Below are 22,500 nucleotides of genomic sequence, written 5' to 3'. Positions count from 1 at the left end.
CTCTCACTCCACATGTGCTACAGTTCAGCAGTAGATTAAACTCCTGACTCTCTGTGTGAACTTTGGCTTGTGAGTTTGAGTTTTGGTCCACAGGTGAGACTCCAGACGGTCTGGTCAGACGGTCTGGTCTGTGCTGTTTATCTCTCTCACTCCGGGTTTCAGTCTCTCACTGTCTCACTGTGATCTCGGGTTCGTCTGTCCCTGTGCGGTATCTCGCTCCCGAGTGTAGACGTCGTGTGGATGTAGGATTTCTACATTACTCTCCTTATAACCAGCAGATCAACTCCATCTCTTTTGGAATGGCTTGATCTAAATCGTGTCAAGGTCAATGCAAGGTAAAATGTCTGAAATGGTCTTTCTGTGACGTCTTTCGTTGTTAGAAGATTATTTGATCACACACACACACACACACACACACACACACACACACACACACACACACACACACACACACACACACACACACACACACACACACACACACACAAACGAGTAAGAAAAAAGTAACAGAAATAAAAATGTATGTTGGTGTGAGATAAGTTCTGAGCCGAGCTTCACTATTTAAAACTCTCTTATCAGTCTGTTATAGGAAACAGGGTTTCAGCTTCTTCTCCTGCATCTGTGTGTGTGTGTGTGTGTGTGTGTGTGTGTGTGTGTGTGTGTGTGTGTGTGTATGAAGCGCTAACAGTCAGGTTAAACGCTGCTCTCCCACACACCGTCTGTGTTAATAAGCGCTGCTCTTCAGCTGAAAGCATCACACTCAAATTATTCTTACACTCACAGTGATAAAACATAGAGCCGGCCTTGTACACACACACCGTCACACCGCCACTCAGGCACACCTGTATTTACTTTGTGTGTGTGTGTGTGTGTGTGTGTGTGTGTGTGTGGCATTTGTCACGTACTGAATATTGAGAAAAGCATCAGTATATAATTTATTTTTAATTCCAGCACTATTGAATCCTGTATCTTGAAGATGTTGATTAGTTCTTTATACCAGCAGCTCTGACACTAATACAGGTTTAATAATAATATTATATAAACAATATTTAATAAACAGTAATATTGTTTCTATAGCAACACAAACAACAATCTCTAAAGCCAAATCAACAGGAGAATTCGTGTTTATGTAACGTTAATGGAAGGAGTCTCTAGTGTCGGGGGTAAAGATCCAGCAGCTCTCTGACATCTTTACAGTTTGTGAGAGAAGAAAACAGAGGTCTGTGGTCTAAAAGAATAAAACGGTTCGGGACGTGCAGTAGAAGGAAAACCGCGCTTCATCACACCATCAACATGCAGTGGTTTCATCCTTAATCAACACACAGTTAAACCTGATTCTAACCCACAGCAAATATTCAGGCATATGTGGGGAAGGAGATGAAAAATAAAATATCACTTAGTTATAGAACAAATTGCATTTTATTTATCATGTGACTCGATTCAATCATCCATAAAAGGGTTGAAAATAGGTTTGGCTTTGATCTTAAACATTTAGATATTACACCCATTTACCAGATGTGCTGGAGCTGTAAAATGTGTTCTGACAGCACAATAGAGTGTGTGTGTGTGTGTGTGTGTGTGTGTGTGTGTGTGTGTGTGTGTGTGTGTGTGTGTGTGTGTGTGTGTGTGTGTGTCCAGTGGATCTAATGCTCTGGTCCATAGAGCACAGCAGCTCTTATCACTCCCCATCTGCTCTCCATCATTTACATGCCTAAATAGCCATCACTTGGTTCAGTTCGGTGCAGACGCACGTCTAATGAGCTCCCACAGAGCCGCCTAAAATAAGAGGGAGAGAGAGAGAGAGAAGGAGAAACAGAGGGGAAGAGAGAAATTGCAGATGCAGTTTTTGTTCAGGTGTCAGACAGGACGCCGAAACACAGCCGCCATTTTGAGTGCTATAAGTACAACGACCTTCAGATTTTATTCATTGTCCTTTTTTAATCGTGCTGTATAAATTATTCGTGCGTGTGTGTGTGCGTGTGTTTGTGTGTGTGTGTGTGTGTGTGTGTGTGTGTGTGTGTGTGTGTGTGTTTAATCAGCCAGGGTTCACCATTTTTTCATAAATCAACAAAAGTATTCAAATTAGCTCAATGCTAAAGTTCCTCACAAAAAATGTCCGACAGTTTAGTTCTGTTTATTACCCTGTTGTTTATTCTTTATGTTTTATTGTTTATTAGTAAAAAACACCATTCATTCAAGACTTAAAAGTTTTCAAATTTTAAAGTTTTCAAAGATTTAAAACGTATTTCCTGCTCCTGCCTCGAACACGAGTCAGAGTAAAAAACAAATAGAAAATATATAAGGGGAAAGAAACACATTACGACATTTATATAAAATAAATAAGAGAAATAAAAAAAGAAAACATATACAGTCTTTGTCTTACTTTTTTTCCCAAGCAATGAGAAAAGAATAAAGAAAAAAATATTAACATTTATAACATTTTATCATCATAACATTTGAATATTTATATTATTAATTAGTAGAAGATTCTTTACAGTACATCGCTACATCGTGGCCCAAACTTCCACACCTTTTTATTTTCTGTTTTTTTTTTTAAAGCATTATTTCACTTCTTCTCCTGTGGCTCGATTTGTTTAAATAAACTTGACAGACTTGTTGATGAACAGAAAGTGACGTCAACACGAAGCGCGTGCGTATGTTTAGAAAATTTATCTGATCGTATATAAAAAAAAAAAAAGCTTTAAGTGTATTAGCAGCTACTGAAAACAGGAAGTGAGTTTATATCTTAGCAGCAGATGTTTTCACTCCCAAATTATGTTTATATCTCTTTATTTTTTCCTGCTAAGGGCTGGGGTCAGAAAATGCTTGGCCTCGTAATGGCTGCTATAATCGTTTATACTAAACCAAAAACCTGATCCTTTCATTTTTCTTCCTTCGTTCGTGTAGACTGATGGAGGAAAAGTCCGAATTGGTGTGAAGTCTAATCTCAATGACTAACACTCAGTAGTGAATTATTCACTACTTTTTTGGAGTTGTGTAACGTTGACTCCTGTTGTGAGTCTGCTCGTTAGCCATCGACCGTGAGAGACGTGGACTGACGTGTGCGTTACTCTGTAGCGCAATTTTTAAATCTCGTCAACGAAACAAACCCAGAGGTGGGGATTTAAACAAAAGGGATTTGAGCAATGAATTACTATTCCTGGAAAAGATTTGACTAAGTTCCTCGGAGATAATGCTGTGAAGTGTGTGTGTGTGTGTGTGTGTGTGTGTGTGTGTGTGTGTGTGTGTGTGATGGACTGATTGCACTTGATTTTGAGTGGGAGAATTGAGTGGGCAGCTGCAGAATTTGATCAGATCGCCACTGTGATAAACAGCACTACCTAATCAAGTGTCTTTTATCAGTATAAAAGCAGCGGTTGGCCTCGTCTCAAACCGCTAACTAATAGCGTAGAACGTTCAACCCGCAGCTGCCGTTCGCACATCGCTCTGATTTTGTGAAGAATTTGATCTCTTTCCCAAATAAGGGAAAATCATACACTAAATAGACAGAGGAATTTGGACACTTGACATTTCCTGCCATATGTGTTTCTTCTCCAAACTGTTACCACAAAGCAGGAGGCACACAATTGTAACATGATGAAAACAAAATGTAAATGTTTTAAAGTAATTCTGGTGTTTTAAATGATGTAAATTATTTAATTTAATAATTGTGGAATGCGATGCTCAAAAAGCACATACTGTACGTACCACATAAGTTAAAATATCTTCAATATGGGCTACGTATTAACTCAAGATTTCTTTTTGAGACTTAAGACCTTGACGCACACAGATACCACAAGCCAATAATGTTAAGGAGGAGGCAGTTTAGTGGTTAAGACATTGGACTTTGGTTTTGGAGTTCAAATCTCAGCCACACCAAGCTGCCACTTCTGGGCCCCTGAGCAAGGCCCTTAACCGCACAGTTGTATAAATGAGATAAATGCAAGTCGCTCTGCATATGCCAAATTGTGTAATTGTGAATTATGTTGAGGGAATAAGAGAGTAAGATGAGGTGTGATTCCTGGATGGGAGGAGCGTTCTCTTCCTCCTCTGTGAGGTCAGGTATGCAGAAGAGGGCAGATAGCGCTCTAATCAGAATGTGACAACAGCTTATAAAAGATGACGTGTCGAGGGTCACGTGTCACGAATTATAAAATATCATCTTCAGTCTGCTCTTTCTTGTAACAGAGAAAAGCTGTGTGTGTGTGTCGGTTGTCTATTGTCTGAGCCACTGATGTGCTTCATCTTCTCTACAAGGAATAATAATGTAAAACATAATGACTGACACGATCTTTCTCTCTCTCTCTCTCTCTTTCGCTCTCTCTCTCTCTCGCTCTCTCTCTCTCTCTCAGGTCTCAGTGGTGTAGGGTGTAGCGGGGGGGCTGAGAGGCAAGCGCATGAGGAAGGGGTATCTGAATACCCCTGTCCCCACACACAGCGCTTGCACACAATCATACGCTTGCACACGCAACGTAATTAAACGGAGACACGTCCACCAGCAGCCATGGTAAGACTTTTTGTTCTTTTTTTTTCCCCACACACACACACACACACACACACACACACACACACACACACACACACACACACGACCCAGTGTCAGTCAGTCTCACTCGTTCGACAGTGACGTTACTGTGTAACAGATCTCCACTGCCCTGCTTTATCACTTCCCTGAAACTCTTCATCTAAACCAGATACTGAAGATCCTGTGTGCTCTCAGAGATGTTTATTTAATGACTGTTGCTGTCAGAATCCTGATCGTTTACACACACTTGTACACAAACCACCAGTGGATGGAGGGATGGGTGAAGGGATGGAGTGGTGGAGGGATGGGTAAACAAATGGATAGGTGGGTGTATAGAAGAATGGGTGAAGGGATAGAAGAATAAGTGGATGAAGGGATAGGAGAATGAGCGGTTAAATTGATGGGTATAGGGATGGATGGAGGGATCTGTGGGTGGATTGTTTGTTAAAGGAGGATAAAGAGATAGTTGGTAAAGGGGATGGAGAGAAAATGGGTGTACGGAATGAGGAAGGGATGGGTGCATGAATGGCTTGGAGGAGGAATAGGTGAAGGGATGGATTGAAAGGATGGATGGGTGGGTGCTGGAGAGTGGGTGAAAGAATAGGTGGATGGCAGGATGGAGAGTCGAAAGTTCCGAAAGGTGCCGATGCTGGAGACTCTTCAGTGTAATTTCTACCTGCACATTTATCACTCACATGCACACACACACGTACTGCAGGGTAACGGAGGCCACGCCCCCTACAGGCACTGTGTGTTTCTCCATCACACACATCATTTCTTCAATCCTGCACACAAAATCATGTAAAAAAAAAAATTTCCATCTTGGCGAGAATTTATGTAAATTGCCTAAATATTACATACATTTATGTTTAAAACGTAACTATACTAACAATTAAATCATATCAAAAATTACATTTAAAAAAAATCTGTATTAGTTTGCATGCATGTCAGCTTATGACCGAACAAAATGTTTATTTTTATGTTTGTATATGATACAGTTTACATACATTTCTCAAATTAATTCCTATAAATTCCCATAAATGTCTGGTAAGTTTACAACTTGGAAAATTATCTGAATTTCCCAGATGACGTTTCCACAGAAAGATTCTGGAAAAGTAACAATTAAATTTTCTGGAAACTTCCTGCCCCTTTGCAACCCTACGCCGTATACATCCATGGGAATAAGGTGTTACTATAGAAACGGTAACGCACGATCCAATATCCAGTTCATATTTATTTATTTCCCAAACGCAATTTTGGTTGCTGCAAACAAACATGTCACATAAAACATAAGAAACTGAAACACACAATACAAACACCACATTTCCTCCTACAGGGTATTTATCCTAAATGTCTAAAACGATTCGTTTTTCTAATAGGAGATAAAACTCATGATGCATAGAGTCGGAATCATCGAGCAAAATGCTCTGGGTTTTACCCAGAAACTGTCTGGAATATAACTGGGCCATCATCGTCTGTTTCCTCCCATAATTTTACTTCATCTGGTTAATAATCCTTTCAACACAATGTTTGTTTCACATTTAGGGAATTAAACCACCACAGCAATGAAAAATAACACTGACAAAATGATCATCTTTTATACAGAACACACATTGAGGCACAGGGTTATTATTTTTTTCTGGTTGTTTGTAGCAGCATCTCCGCCTGAACTGTCCACCTCCGCTCATCATCATCATCATCATCATCATCATCATGACCGTAACGCTGAATCCTCCTTCGGCTATCAGACGCTCTGGATATATTTCTGTTCACATAGTGTACACCCAGGCTGTGTGAGCTCCAGCGCACCACACACTCGCTGTAATTTAACCCTCGATTACAGCTACAGTGAGATGTCAAGCTCTCCTGATAACGTCCACAAGTAACATGCACAAAGACAGCGAGGGAGGGAGCGTGGACGCAGGAGATGAGTAGTGAAGGAGAGAGAGAGAGAGAGATGAGGGTTTGATAAATGGCTTGGTGCTGCAGTGAGGTCTCCGGGGAGAACGAAGGCTGTGCGCTTTGAATTATTAACACGCGTGCGACGAACAGGCCTCATAAATAAACCAGTGCAATCAGCACAATGCTAGCACCAGCGCTAATGCTAATCCAGCAGCAACACTCAGGCTAAAGTGACCTTGGGCTCGTTTATGCATCTCTCCCTAACACACACACACACACACACACACACACACACACACACACACATAAAATAGCAAGCACGTTTCTCATGTCTTATGTTTATTTGTCGATCGATTTATGGCTGAAAGAATGTGCTGACCTTGCTGGACTGTTTCACTCATTTACACACACGCGCACACACACACACAAACACACACACACACACACACACACACACACACACACACACACACACACACACACACACATCTTGTTTCATCTTGGTATCAACCTTTACACACACTGTAAGCTTAACAGCCCTCCATAAACACTAGCCAAACCCGGAGCAGTGCATGCTGGGTAATTGTTGGGATTGGCACTTCCCGAAGCAGACATTTAGGATGTGAAACGTACTCATTGGGTTGAGGTGCATTGTGTAGTCATGCTCTTTTGACTGCGGCTATTCAGAAGCTGGTGTGTGTGTGTGTATGTGTGTGTGTGAGAGAACGAATTTTTATTGTGGCTCTTTACAGGCCTTTATCACATGAAGTGCCGTCAGTCAACCCTCCCTCCCCCCCCCCCCTTCCCACACACACACACACACACACACACACACACTCACACACTTTTCAACAGTACACTCTTCGCGTTGAATTTGAATGAGCCGAAAGCTTTTAGATATGACTGCATTTGAATATTAATGAGTCTGTGCTTGAAATTGTGGTTATATAATTGGAAGGTGGCGCTGTCGTCATTTAACATTCCTGTAGAGTCTGTGATGACACGGAGAAAAGATCGCTGTGGTAACGTAGTAGAAGTCAACGGATTTCTTTGTTTGTGTGTGTGTGTGTGTGTGTGTGGGTGTGTGTGTGTGTGGGTGTGTGTGTGTGTGTGTGTGTGTGTGTGTGTCTGTGTGTTTCACAATTAAAGTTCTGGAACTGAAATAGGGAAACCAGCATCTGCGTCCACGTTTTTAACCTCATCTACTGATGCAGAAACGTTATTGACTGACAGTATCTGCAGAATCCAGCATGACGATGCCCTCGTGTACAAATCCAGCTCCATGAACATATGCTTTCCATGAGTTGGAAGATGTGGAACATCTGAGATAGCAACCCTTTTGAACACCTTTGGATTTAATGTAAACACTGACTGCACCCCAGGCCTCCTCACCGTCTCACCTTTATCACTGCCTGACTTTACTAACACCCTTTTGGATCAATAAATCTCCAGAAATCTCCACAAGCACACTCCATCATCTAGTGGAACATCTTCCTAAAGAAGTGGAGGTTATTATAACAGCAAATGGGAGCTACATGTGGGATGGAATGTTCAAAAAAAGCAAATTTTTGAGGAAGCTCCATTTCTTTTTTTTATCTTCTCACTTACTTATTGGACACATAATGATGGACACTGCATTGTTCACTCCCGTGACTTAGACGAGATTACTTTCAATTATATATAGTGTGAGTTCATCAGTGCCCAAAAGAATCCCGTCACTGAAATATGAGTGGATTCCACATGACCAAATGTTTCAGCTTTATTTTTAGCTTAAACCAGCATGTGATTTATTTCGATTTATTTATTTATTATAAACGTAATAATAATGATACTGCAGCAGCAGCTGATGCAAGAGGTTCCAGCACTCTGTCTGACCAGACGTCCACAGTTCGGCTCTCGGCCTTTCATCAAAAGGTGTGGGAGGTGAAAGGGACACAGAGCTGCTCCGTTATACCCGACTGATTTATGCCAGTCAGAGCCGCGCTGACGTGACGACGTGGGAGGACAGGAGCTTCAGAGCAATATCTTCAAAAAACGTGTCGTTCTTGTTTTGACATTTGTGCTATGCTCAATACCGAGTGTGTATAAGCAACCTTCCACAGCTCTGTGTGTGTGTGTGTGTGTGTGTGTGTGTGTGTGTGTGTGTGTGTGTGTGTGTGCGTGCAAACGCTTTTACTCTCAGTTGGATATTTGGGAAATTTTTGTGCACTTTGGCTTCATCACGTCTCATCAACTGAAGCTGCAGATATTCACAACGCTGTCATGATTCCATTCAGGAAATATTTCATTGCCAAGTTTGAGGACGTGTTAGAGATCGAGCGCCTGATTAAGATTCAACAATCCTCCTTGGCTGTTAAACACACACACACACACACACACACACACACACACACACACACACACACTTGAGCACTCCAGCAATGAGTTTTACATCCATGCCTTGACTCCTATTAGAAATGCCTCATAAAATTTACTCTGACTGTTTAATACAGCAACAAGGAAATCTTGTTACACACACACACACACACACACACACACACACACACACACACACACACAGGCTTGCAACACTGCCAGTAAACACACACATTTATTAGAGGTTCGGGAAGTCGACAGATCTGCATTAATATAGACATTTATTGATCTGTTGTCTTGATCTCAATTTGTTTTTGTTTTTAATTTATTAAAAATAAATCCTGAAACCTTTTTCATACATACATATTGAGAATTTTTATCTAATACCTTGTAGAAGCTCCCTGGCAGGATAAATTACAGCACCGAGTCATCTTTTTGAGGCATTACGTTCCCAGATTTTGACAGTTATTCTTGTTCATAACGGCAGATCTTCTCAAGGTCAGTCAGGTCGTATGTGGAATAATCTATGAAGATTCACATCTTCAGAGACGTTCTGTTTAAGTCTGGTTTAGGTCAGACTTTGCTCTTCGAGTTCATCTCAGAACAGTTTTTGTTTTACTGAGGGAGGTGGTGAGGCAGAGAAAGAGGGGGTGGAATTTACTGATATCTTAGTGGACTGGGAGAACCACATCTGAGTTGATGAACTTTTGAAGATCAAGAGTGTCCATCTGGTTCTACTTCTTCGTCTAATGAGGAAAAATATCAGTTCATTTTCTAATGTAAGCTACTTGGAGATTCACATGGTTTTATACCCTCACACGGGTCTATGCAAGTTCTTTGGGCATACACACTTTTATTGGCTTTTATTGGTCTGGCATACAAAGGTCTTGTCCAATCAGGTGAATTTGGCATCAGTAAACTCCAGAAATCTTCTAGATACATGTCGAGATCATTTTGCCAAATTTGGAGATGGATGGATGGATGGATAGATGGATGGGTAGATCGATGGATAGCAGAAATGTGTAAAATGGGCAATGCACTCCATCCACAGTTCCACCTCTTGATCTTTAATGCATGTGTGGATGTGAGACACGTAGCCGCTCTGTTTCACTGCCCAGTGTGACCGTGACACATTTACATTTGACCGAGCTGCACTGGCGTGCGGGGGCATGTGGTCAGCAGCTTTAGAGCTGCACTGGTGTGTGTGTGCATCGTTCAGTGTGTACACAAGGTTTATTATTTCTTTTCGGTTTCTGGCAGACACTATATGACTAAAAGTGAGCATATGATTGGTATTGGTGGCTTTTGAACATCCTGTTCCACATTCAGTCCCTCTTTCCTGTTATAATAACCCCCATTCTTCTGGGAAGCCACAAGGGTGTTGATAAATTGAGATATTTATGTAGGTGAAGTGAAGAGCAGTCAGTGATTACATTCATCCCAAAAGTGTTTAATAGGATTGATGTCAGACCTCGATAGCAGGAGATCTTCAACTCCAACCCATGAAAAGCAGATCTTTATGGAGCTGGCTTTGTGCACAGGGACATTGTCACGCTGGAACAGGTTTGGGCCTCCTAGTGAAAATGAAGGAAAAATTTCATGCTACCACTTTAAAAGACGTCCTATACAATTGTGTGCCCCAGATCTGTAGAGGAACCGCATATCGTGGAATACGTGGAAAAGTGTCCTAACACTTTTGACCATATAATGTCCATGTAATCCCATGATTTTTAGAAAGATGATTCGCCATTATATCAATCTGCTAAAACACCTCCGGTCCTGCATATGATGATTTTTGAGAGGTTTGAGGAAGTCAGAATTAAACACTATTGCTGTGAATTATTTTTATAGTGTTCAGTGGGAGTTTTTGGTAAGAAGATGGATTTGTGGTGAGTGATGAAGATTTGAGGTGTGGAGAGAGAAAAAGGAAAGTGGAGAGTGGAGTAAGATTCAGTGGGATATTAATAATGAATCAGCACTGAAATTGATTTTAAATTGTCGCAGTCATCCGTTTAGTGCGATTTACTCCGTTTATTTTAATTCCTTCATCTTCTCTCTCAGAGGTCCATTCGCTCCTTCGGAAACGACGACCGTCACGTCATGGCCAAACACTCCAGCATCTACCCGTCCTCCGAGACACTGGAAGCCGTACAGAGCCTCGTCTCTACCGTCGAGCGCGCTCTCAAACACGTCTCCGATTGGATGGACCATTCGCAGGCCGAGCAACCGAACCAGTCCAGTGGGCCGGAGGAGGAGACTGAGGCCAGTGCTGACGAATCAGCAGAGGAAAGCACCAAGTGAGTGACTTCACTGCACTCCAACTCAGTACACAGAGGGAAAGAGAGAAAACTCAATGTAATGTTTATGCACATATGCAGATATATGTATTATTTATAACATTGTTTTGTAAACCTGCACTATTTGCTCGCTGCAGTGTGATTTATAACCACCATGACTATAAAGCCCTGTCAGAGAGAGAGAGAGAGTGAGAGAGGGGGAGAGGGAGAGAGAGAGAGAGAGAGAGAGAGAGAGAGAGACATTCCAATTCCAGTCATTAATCATTCAGCATTTATTTCTGACTGTTTAAATCTACTCTCCGTCTCTCTCTCTCTCTCTCTCTCTCTCTCTCTCTCTCTCTCAGTGAGGGCAGTAGCAGCAGCAGTACCGGGGGTGATGGCAGGGTGCTGTGTGGGGTGATGCGGATCGGCCTGGTAGCTAAAGGGCTGATCATTAAAGATGACATGGACCTGGAGCTGGTACTCATGTGCCGAGAGAAACCCACACACACACTGCTGAGTACCGTCTGTGATAATCTCCCACTGCAGATAGAGGTACACACACACACACACACACACACACATTCACACCTTCTCTTCCTCTCGTTCTTGTTCTCTTTCTTTTACATATGAGATGAATTTCCCCCAGTTATACTCACGTCAGGTATGAAACTGCAAGTGAACATTTTCAAACGATTGTCTTGGAGAACAGCTCCCACTGATTCTGTTTTAGTTTCATAAAAAAAAAAACCTGGAAAGGCCAAACCCTCACCGGAACACACAAACTACAAGAGTGACAAATCCACTCTACACTCTTTTTATATTTATCTGGATTTGTGTTCAATATTAAAGGTTTAGCAGTTCTTCTACTACGTGAGTTACGTTGGAAAGTGTGTGTGTGTGTGTGTGTGTGTGTGTGTGTGTGTGTGTGTGTGTGTGTGTGTGTGTGTGAGTGAGAGAAAGAGAGAGCGAGAAAGTGAGGACAAAGACAGGGACTGGGCAGACACACTGGCACTAACAAGCTTGGTCTATTTATATTCATCATGTGTAATTAATCTGATCCTGCCAACCACAAGCTTCCCTTAATTAGACACCGAACACATCAGGTCATGAGGCCACAGGGGTTCTGATCACCGCCTCAATACACACACACACACACACACACACACGCACAATGTAGACACTCGCACTGCACACAAACACACTGCTGACACTTTCACACTTTCTCACACACACACACACACACACACACACACACACACACACACACACACACACACACACACACACACACACACTGTAGGCATTTTCACACACACTGCATTCACATTTGCACACTCGCACTGCGCAGTGCAGACACACACTCTAGGCTCAGGCACACACACACACACACACACACACACACATGCATAACTGATACAGACGTTATTTAGTTAACGATTTGTCAGTAGTGAACTCATACTGCAATAAATCAGGCTGTAATGTAATGGAATACTTTTCACACACACACACACACACACACACACACACACACACTTTGATTGAGGAAGGGCTTATCCCCTCTTTTATATTAAAAGAGCAGTGCTGTGCATGTCTGGAATAGATTCAGAGCTTTTATGTTCTAGAAGGTCAGTGGGACTTTTACAGGAATGTATTTACTATAAAAATATGTGAGAATATTAATAAGCAGTTTGACACGTGAAATATAAAAACTAGGGCTGTCACTCGAATCAAATATTCACATTTTTATCAGTTCAAAATGTACCTTTAATTAATACTTTTTACTCTAATCAACATGAACATGGATAAATATTGATGCTTGATGTAAATGTATGTTTATTATTAGTGAAACCGAACTCAACATGGAGCATAAAGACTAAATAATCTTGTAAATATTTTAAGGACACAATGGTGTTTTAAATCACGTAAATCTTCAGGACACCAAATGAAACCTTTGCAATGTTTCCACACGGACGTGTTTTATTGCCGGACGTGTGCGTCATGGTGGATTTTGGTGCTCGATTTGAGACTCAGTAGAGATTTTTTTTTTTTTTACGAGTGAAGACAGGAGAGCGTGAATAAATGTGTGTCGAGTCGAAGCTTTTTTATATTTATTTATATTTGAATAAAAACAGTTAAACAGAAATGCACGCTGCATTAATTGCGCGTTAATAAAATTAGTGCGTTAAAAGGAATTTGTATTAACACGTTAATTTTGACAGCGCTGATAAAAACACATCCAAGCGGATTACAGGATTCACTTCTGCGTTATATTTATTATTATTTTTATTTATTTGTCAGCTTTATGTGTAATTATGAATCTGTTTGAGTTATAATTCGCAGTGCTGAAGTGTAATGTGTTCTATCGTAACTAACTCTAAAAGACCTTTGACGTTTTCTGACAGAAGTTAACAGAGGAGAAGTACGAGGTGGAGAGCAGCATCCCCGAGGCGGCCATTTTGATTCGCTGTACAGCAGAACCCAAACTCACCCTGAAGGTCACACTTACCTCTCCGCAGATCAGAGAGGATGGCGAGTCAGAGGAGCAAGGTACCCGTGTGTGTGCGTGTGCGTGTGTGTGTGAGAGAGAGAGAGAGAGAGAGAGAGAGAGAGAGAGAGAGAGAGAGAGAGAGAGAGAGAGAGAGAGAGAGAGAAAACTGCGGTTAGCAAATGGTGCAAATAAAAGGAAAGTTTGATGTGTTCGCATTTGCGTTTTTATAAGGATGCTTTATTTACACGAGAGATAAGCACACAAACACACACACACACACACACACACACACACACACACACACACAAGCACACACACACACACACACACACACACACACACACACACACACACACACACACACACACACACACACAAGCACACACACACAAACACACACACACACACACACACACACACACACACACACACACAAGCACACGTGACTGATCCAAAACCATTTCTGAGGTTAGAGAAGTAATTAAATAGATTTTTTCCCTATATATTTATCTGTTTATATCACACTGGCTTTTTCCCTTCATCTCTGTTATTCTCTCCTTCTTTTTTATCTCACAACCTTCTCTTTCTTTCCCTCTCTCTCTCTCTCGCTCTCTCTCTCTCTCTCTCTCTCTCTCTCTCTCTCTCTCTCTCTCTCTCTCTCTCTCTCTCTCTTTTCCCCCTCCTTTTGTCTTCTCCCTGTCTTTGTCTCTATGCCTATCGGCTTCTATCTCTTTATCTTTCTTGCATTTATCTCTTCTTTAAGTCGCATTCTCTCTCTCTCTCTCTTCCTCTCTCTCTCTCTCTCTCTCTCTCTCTCTCTCAGATGTGAGGATGGAGATTGGGTTAGGAAATGGAGCAGTGTGTATCCACTTTTAGAGATCGATAGCACCACTGCTTAGTAACATCCATCTTTCTGTGCATGTGAGGGATGTGAGTGATGTGAGTGAGCGAGCGAGAGAGTGAGAGAGTGAGAAAGCTGTAGCTCACATCACTGCTCATATTTCTCACTCGGGTCAAAGACCTCGTCTCCATGAGGAACGGCTCAATCTCTGACCGACAGTCCAGATAAAACTCATCAGAGTGACACACACACACACACACACAGTGCGAGAGATGAGGAGATAGAGCTTCCCACTCTGAGTGATGTCCGCTCCTGCTGTGGCTATTTTAAAGGCCACCTGATGTCCACTGATCCGTGATCCATGTGCTAAATCTGCCAGCTAACAGGAAGTGCAGGTGTAATTGATTTTTCCAACAGTAAACCTGAGTGGAACAGAGCAACCACATTTACCTGAGATCATCCAGCAGATTCAGCATTTCATCAGCTTCCTTTCATTCTGTATAGTTAGCATTTCATTTTGATGGAGTTGAGTGGTCCAGGCCCATGCCCAGGATTAGGCTCAGACACAGGCTCAGGTCCAGGTCCATGCCCAGGATTAGGTTTAGGTTCAGACCCAGGTCCAGGTTCATGCCCAAGATTAGGCTCAAGTTCAGACTCAGGTTCAGACCCATTCTCAGGTGACACCGGGAATGCGGAGACCAAGAGTCAGACAGACACCAGGATGGAGAGATCGACAGAGAGATTGGGAGAGGTTTTGAGAATGAAGTTGATATAGAGAGTGACATGGAGAGACATATGGAGAATGAGCCATAAAGACAGACAGATAAACAGATACACTGAGAGTGGGACAGACATGGATGGAGAGACAGTAAGACAGATAAGAGTTAAGACCAAGATTTGAATAGAAGGTGTCTAGTGGAAAGAAAAAAAAAGATGGTGTGATAACAAATATTTTGCTGAGACACGGAGAGAAGAGATGATTAGATACAGGGAGATGGGTTGAGGGATGAATGGAGAAGGATAAAGACATACAGTGAAAAAGAAAGAGATGGAGATGAAAATAGGTAAAAAGGAGTGATGAAATAAATAGATGCAAAGTGGAAAGAAAGACAGACGGAGAGGTTATAGGTAGGTTGATAAATTCTTGTGCAGGGAAAGTGTGGGGTGAAAGCTCTCATCATGAGCGTCTGATCTCTGTGATTAATCTCCTGCACTCGTTTATTTCTCGTCACCAGTCCCTTACAGATGTGGCTTTATTTGTTCAATTATTTATTTAATTTGTTCTTTACATTCACCGTACAGCACATCGTTCTCACAGAGCTTGGAAATGAGTTACACAGTGGTCCGTGTGTGTGTGTGTGTGTGTGTGTGTGTGTGTGTGTGTGTTTCTATAGTTCTCTTCCAGATGTTACTGTTCTAACATTGCCCACTGCATGTGAACATTTACTCCACTGAAGATCCAAGTGGTCTGGCAGTGATTCGCTAAAGGTCTTAGCACGAGCAGATCTCTGCAGATCTCAGCCTGATGTTTCGCTCCATCAGGCCATGCCCACTCTCTCTGTCTCTCTGTCCTGACCGCTTAGAGTTTCACGCAGAAACTCAGCATGGGCATGCTAAGACCTGTTAGCAAATCCCGCCCACTTTCCCTGCCCCAGTTTCCAGCCAGCCAATGAGATGGCACAGAATTGACTGATCCCAAGCCGGGGATATTTTGTCTGGCTCTTCGTGGTTATTTTTTTGTTTGGGTCTTGAAGATCTTTTTATACGTGGTTAATTTCCTCATATGACAAAATCATATTTTTATAATATGCTTTAGATCTTCAGATATCAAGAGATCTTTTGGTATTAAAACAATTGCAGAGGCCAGCAAACAGGAAGTTATAATAAACGTATTAATAGGTGTAGCTGACATGCTAATCACATATAGCACGTTTATGAAAATGACATGCTCACATCTACTTACGTCTCATTGTGTTTTCAGACAAAAATTGCATCATGTCATCGTTTAGAGGTTCTTCTACGAGCCGTGACGTAAAACAAAAAGATCTTTATGTTCTCATGATATGTTTATCTGGAGAGAAAAGAGATTACTGACCTCTTTGAGGTGAAATGTATCCCTCTTTGTGGGCGTGGCCTAATTATTTCCAGTCAACAGTTATCTGTGTAACGCCCCTTAATCTGACAGTAATCAAATAAACAAATCACGTGTGGAGTGCAGCAGACGGTGAGATTCAGATCACATAGTTCACGTATCACAGAGCACTGAAGTGAATCACGCTGCAATGAAGCGTTGTATGTTTGTATATACACAGTTTGTCCAGGATAGCAACAGTAACCGTGCGAGGGGCGTGGCTTATGATCAGTCAATTCTCATCTCATTTCGGCTGCGTTGGACTTCGGTCACTCGGCATCACCTCCTCCCTGTGCCACTGCCGAACCTTAACAGAGCCATCTTGTGCGTGTGTATGCATTTTTGTGTGCGCGAGCGCGTATGCGTGCGTGTGATTTGATTTCTTGTCCCGTTCTTCTCGCCGATAGAGAGCGCTGTTGAGGCGAGCGAGCCGTCGGACCTGCTGGATAGACAGAGGTGCCTGGTGGCGCTGGCCTCTCTGCGACATGCTAAATGGTTCCAGGTTGGCGCTCTCTTTCTCTTATTGTTATTGTAGCCTTATGACCTTCACGTGTATAAAAAAAAAAAACCACACAAAAAAACCCCAAAAAAACTTAATGACTTCTGTTCTTATCGTAAGGCTACAAAAGCAATTGTTACTCACTTTTATTTTGCCTTGTTTGTTTATTTTTTTGTAACCTGCTTGTTTGTCATTTAAAAAAATTATAAAGTGCTTTCACCTGGACTCTCCTCCTCCTCCTCCTCCCCCGTCTCCCTCCTCACCCAAACCCATGACATGCTGGACCTCTGATGAATCAGAGATCCAAGTTCTAACACACTCACTCACACACACTAACCGAGAGCTGAGTAAGACTGAAGTCACGGGTTGCGTTGCGAGTGATGTTAGCGTCCCGGCTCACACCGATGCACCTGTATTTTCTCAGGCCAGAGTAAACGGATTAAAATCAGGAGTGATCGTTTTACGGATTCTGAGGGACATGTGCAACCGAGTGCTGGCCTGGGAACCGCTCAGAGGATGGGTGAGTGCTGCCGCGTTCAACAACGATTTCTGTTTTCCAATTATGTTAATTCATTACAATTACATTTTATTAACGATTACAATTATTAATTAATCTAATTCATCAAGTTAAAATTTAACTATTATATTTATAAATATTATAGATTTTCAAGTGTAATATTCTCATTTCTTGTTTTAAAAGAATAAAAAAATTCATATTTTTTTAATTCATTGTTCTTCAGGTTTAAATGATTTTCTTTTCTCTTTTTTGTGTGTGTACCAAATCTTTTTATTTGTCAGTTCATAATTAGAACATAGAAAAGGGGAAAAAAATCACCCCCAAACTCAGTTCTTTCTTGATATCTGTTTATCTGAATACAATATTTTATTGAGATAGAAATAGAAAGTAGAGATAGAAATCACCTTGTCGATTATAAATTTCTCAGCTGTAAGTTTATTTGTTAAATAATTCTAACATAAGTGTCGTACCTCTGACTCCAGATTTTTTACCGAGATGCATGTATTTTTTTGCGGTTGTTAGCCGTTGGAGCTGCTGTGTGAGAAGGCCATTGCGACGTGTAACCGGCCCCTGGGAGCCGGAGAGGCTCTGCGCAGGGTCATGGAGTGTCTCGCCTCGGGGATCCTGCTCCCAGGTGAACTCAGCCCTTCTCCTCCATACAGATGTTACACAGAGAGACAGGAGCACACCTGACGCATGCGTTTCACTCGACTCTGTTTATGGATCCTCTAAACCCCTATAAACACAGTCTGAGTGCACACAGAGATATAATTATTAATGGTTTTCTCTGCTCCTCTTCAGGACTACGAGAGCACAGGATCATCTTATTTATAAAAAAGGTTAACACGGCCTGGTTCTCACTGTGTCCCGGGAAGAAATAGTGTATTTGCTCTCCTCACATGCTTTTATGTGGTTATAATTCATTAATAGTGTAAGATGTGGACGTTAATATTTAATTAGCTGTACATGAGCGGGGCTAGCCTAGCGTCTTCCCTGACCTAGCTTTAACTGAACAGGAAGTCATTTGTAGTTCACAGCAGCTGTAGAGTAAAGGAGCAGGCGTTGGCATCTAATGCAGCTTAATGTTAAAAAAATGCTACGTCTACACGAATCCAGATCTAGGGTTAGGGTTAAAATCTTAAGGGTTAGGGTTAAAATCTTAAGGGTTAGGGTTAAAATCTTTAGGGTTAGGGTTAAAATCTTAAGGGTTAGGGTTAAAATCTTAAGGTTTAGGGTTAAAATCCTAAGGGTTAGGATTAAAATCTTAAGGCTTAGGGTTAAAATCTTAAGGGTTAGGGTTAAAATCTTAAGGGTTAGGGTTAAAATCTTAAGGGTTAGGATTAAAATCTTAAGGGGTTAGGGTTAAAATCTTAAGGGTTAGGGTTAAAATCTTAAGGCTTAGGGTTAAAATCTTAAGGCTTAGGATTAAAATCTTAAGGGGTTAGGGTTAAAATCCTAAGGGTTAGGATTAAAATCTTAAGGCTTAGGGTTAAAATCTTAAGGGTTAGGGTTTAAATCTTAAGGGTTAGGGTTAAAATCTTAAGGGTTAGGATTAAAATCTTAAGGGTTAGGGTTAAAATCTTAAGGGTTAGGGTTAAAATCTTAAGGGTTAGGATTAAAATCTTAAGGGGTTAGGATTAAAATCTTAAGGGTTAGGGTTAAAATCTTAAGGGTTAGGATTAAAATCTTAAGGGTTAGGGTTAAAATCTTAAGGGTTAGGATTAAAATCTTAAGGGTTAGGGTTAAAATCTTAAGGGTTGGGATTAAAATCTTAAGGGTTGGGATTAAAATCTTAAGGGTTAGGATTAAAATCTTAAGGGGTTAGGATTAAAATCTTAAGGCTTAGGGTTTTAAAATGCTCACGTCCTTATACTGCTGTGCATCAATTGTGGTTTGATGGTTTGATGTCTTATAATATGGTCTTAAAATCTTTAGGAATTTATTTAGGCTTATGTTTTTAGATATGCCAGTTAGTCAGTAATGGCAGTAGTTGGTAGGAAGTTAACAGGTGGTTGTTAGGGTGTGTATCGGATGTAATCTCAGTTTGATGCTAGATAATTGTCCAGGAGGTTGCTAGGGTGTTGTTCTGACTGTTGCTAAAAGGGTACCAGTGCCACTAGGTGGTATCTGTGGTGTCTGTTCGGGTGTTGATAGGTGTTGATGGATTGTTCGTAGGTGGTTATAACATAATCTCATTTGAACGCTAGAATAGTTGGTATGACGTTTCAGTGGTTGTGTCCGGTTGTGTCCAAATAGTTGTTTTTTTCAGGTTTTTAAAAGGTGGTTGAGATGTAATAATGAATGGTTGTGAAGCTGTTGCTCGATGTACAGTACAATATAAGACTTGCACGTTTCATTACGCCAGTAACGTGAGTGAATAAAACCCCGAAGTAATTTTCCATGCACTGATTTACTATTAAACGTGTTCATGCACAAGCATCTAATGTATGTCCGATCTAAAATCATGCCTTCACTATGAGTCCCTGTTTCTTTACAAAACGGTTTGCCATTGTCACGATTGTTTTCACAAAACTCAAAAGGGTTTACAAGAAAATCTACAAGGCCAGTACACAAACCAGAGCTTTCTGTAGGCACGGGAAAGAGACTGGAGAAAAAGGGTAGTGTTGGTAAACTACAACACAAGTGTGTGATTTGAGACGCATCCCCAGTGTATTTCATGTAGTTGGATGGATGGAGAAATTGATATATTTTATTATTAAGTAAGTAAATAAATAAATAAATAAATAAATAAATAAATAAAAGAAGAGATTGTGAGTGTCTCTCTAGACGTGGGGTCATGACCTTTGGTTAGGAAAGTCCTGAGCTACAGAGACAGTCGCAGCCTGCGTTGTGTGTCAGCATGCTAACAAGATAACGGCCAACATTTTCCTTCATTCATTATTAGCGCTGTTTGTTTGACCCACACCGTGTTTTTTTTCCTCCGTCCTCAGGCGGACCGGGGCTGCATGACCCATGCGAAAAGGAGCCGACTGACACTCTGGCGGCCATGACGGACGAGCAGGCGGAGGCCATCACGTACAATGCACAGGTGACCTCACACTCTGCACACGTTCGATATCGAATAGCGTGAGAGCGGATCTGACCGCAGGTCTTTTCCTGATCATGAATTATAAGTCTGAGGGACAGGTGAGGACGCAGTACGCAGTGTGATGAGTGGAGATCCCTTGCTCTATCTCAGATTACTGGCTTGTGTGTGTGTGTGTGTGTGTGTGTGTGTGTGTGTGTGTGTGTGTGTGTGTGTGTGTGTGTGTGTGTGTGTGTGTGTGTGTGTGTGTGTGTGTGTGTGTGTGTGTGTGTGTGTGTGTGTGTGTGTGTGTGTGTGTGTGTGTGTGAACTAAGCCAGAGAATAACGTAGAGAGAAAAAGACTTACAGGCTTATCTTATCTGCTGTCTTCACATTACCGCTGTTTTAAACACACACACACACACACACACACACACACACACACACAATCTAACAGGAGCTTCTTCGAGGCCTGCTCTTTAATATGCGTGGGAAAGCAGCACTTTAGAAACCTGTGTGTGTGTGTGTGTGTGTGTGTGTGTTCGCTGCTGCAGGAAGGTGAAAACGATACTAGAATACTTAATTGTATTGTAGAATATCTACACATTTCATCCCTGTCTTTATCTCTTTATTTCCGCTCTTCCTCTCCCTCAGTTCACTTCTCAACCTCCTGTTCGATTTTTAGAATATTTTCCGCTTTATTATGACCATTTTTACATCATACACCTCTGCGAAACAACTCGGACATGGATCAAAACTGCATCTGATTCTGTGCTCATTTACACAGATGTTTGAGTAAAAACCGCTCCGGTACCAGAGTCCGATTCCCAGCTGATACCACATGACGTAGGTCCAGCATACGATGTTGTAAATAAACAAACGCCACAACAGTCTACTGTTAACTAATTGTTCGAAGCTTTACATTCCCTTGAATCATTGTTTTAATGTAAAGTAACTTTTACACCGGTGGTTGTCAGATGGTTCTGAGGGTGTAGTTAGAAGGTTTGTTGTGGAGACTGCTCGATCGGTTGTTCCTGTGTCTTTCAAGGGGTTTGCGATGCAGTTGTGAATTTGTTAAAGACATTTTTTTTACATTTGTAATTTGTATTTTGTTGATTAGTGGTTATTAGGTTTTTTTTTTATTCTTTTACAGTAAAGCATCGTCCAATAATACAAACAGAGTAAGCACTTGAAGTCTCTTACAGCTGCAGGCGAGATCCTGTGTAACCCTGAGTGAGAGCACAAGGTTACTGTCCTTCGTTACACACAAATTTGCACCACCAGCAAACACTCCACAATCTTGTAGTATAGGAAACAGCGAGTCAGCTTTTTTCCCCTCTCCTGCATTCTTGAAGCTCTAAAATGCTAATTTGGCTTTTTTTTTTTTTTTTTTTTTTTTAATGTGCAGATTGTTTCCATGCCTGCATGCTCGATAGTGTCAGTGGGCAGGTTTAATAAGCAGGGATTTTAGAGAGGAGTGTGGTGACGTGACGCGGTGGCGTGGCGGTGAGCGCTTCAGCAGTTTACTCCGTTATAACAGGGGAATTACTGAGCACACAGACTTCTCCTCCTCTTTTTTCTTCCAGATGTAATTACAGTAATTGGTGGTAAAAAATAGTTCCTGCAGACTTAAGCAGAGACGTGTGTGTGTACGTGTGTGTGTTTGTGTGTGTGTTTGTGTGTGTGCGTGATCAATTTGACTGCATGGCTGCTGCCCTTTCGTATATTAGAGTTTTGAACCTATAATCAGTTGTGTATAAAGCAATCATTCCTTTTTTATTGTGATTGATGGGTACATAGGCCACACCTCCTTCAGTCAGACCAATCAGAGGTCTCCATCCAACACCTATAAAGACATAAGTTGTCCTTTAGGTCTTTTTTTTTTATATCATAGGTTTTTCCTGCTCTAGTTGTATAATGTAGGTGTGTGTGTGTGTG

General features: G+C 41.5%; 1 protein-coding gene and 1 long non-coding RNA gene across 42 annotated transcripts in view; one reads left to right on the top strand and one right to left on the bottom strand.

Moving 5' to 3' along the window:
• strbp (spermatid perinuclear RNA binding protein) overlaps positions 1-22,500 on the top strand; it is a 77,830-nt gene that overhangs the window by 38,436 nt on the left and 16,894 nt on the right. For 34 of the 41 annotated variants that reach the window (XM_083568713.1, XM_083568720.1, XM_083568750.1 and 31 more), the window contains 8 exons: positions 4,353-4,507; positions 10,844-11,079; positions 11,424-11,613; positions 13,464-13,608; positions 16,929-17,023; positions 17,445-17,540; positions 18,060-18,171; positions 20,489-20,586. In XM_083568713.1, the coding sequence (XP_083424839.1) occupies positions 4,505-4,507; positions 10,844-11,079; positions 11,424-11,613; positions 13,464-13,608; positions 16,929-17,023; positions 17,445-17,540; positions 18,060-18,171; positions 20,489-20,586 (975 nt within the window). In that variant the 5' untranslated portion in view covers positions 4,353-4,504. The remainder of the gene's footprint in view (positions 1-4,352; positions 4,508-10,843; positions 11,080-11,423; positions 11,614-13,463; positions 13,609-16,928; positions 17,024-17,444; positions 17,541-18,059; positions 18,172-20,488; positions 20,587-22,500) is intronic. The other 7 variants (XM_083568725.1, XM_083568727.1, XM_083568726.1 and 4 more) reach the window with 1 other exon arrangement.
• On the bottom strand, positions 20,494-21,624 carry LOC310741255. The gene is made up of 2 exons (XR_014537911.1): positions 21,377-21,624; positions 20,494-21,325 (listed from the first exon to the last, which is right to left on the bottom strand). It is a non-coding gene; the product is annotated as an uncharacterized lncRNA (long non-coding RNA).

This window comes from Silurus aristotelis (assembly GCF_946808225.1).
Source record: "Silurus aristotelis genome assembly, chromosome: 18".
Lineage (NCBI taxonomy): Eukaryota > Metazoa > Chordata > Actinopteri > Siluriformes > Siluridae > Silurus > Silurus aristotelis.
The sequence above is the reverse complement of the archived record's forward strand: the minus strand, read 5'-3'. Positions and strand labels throughout refer to the sequence as shown.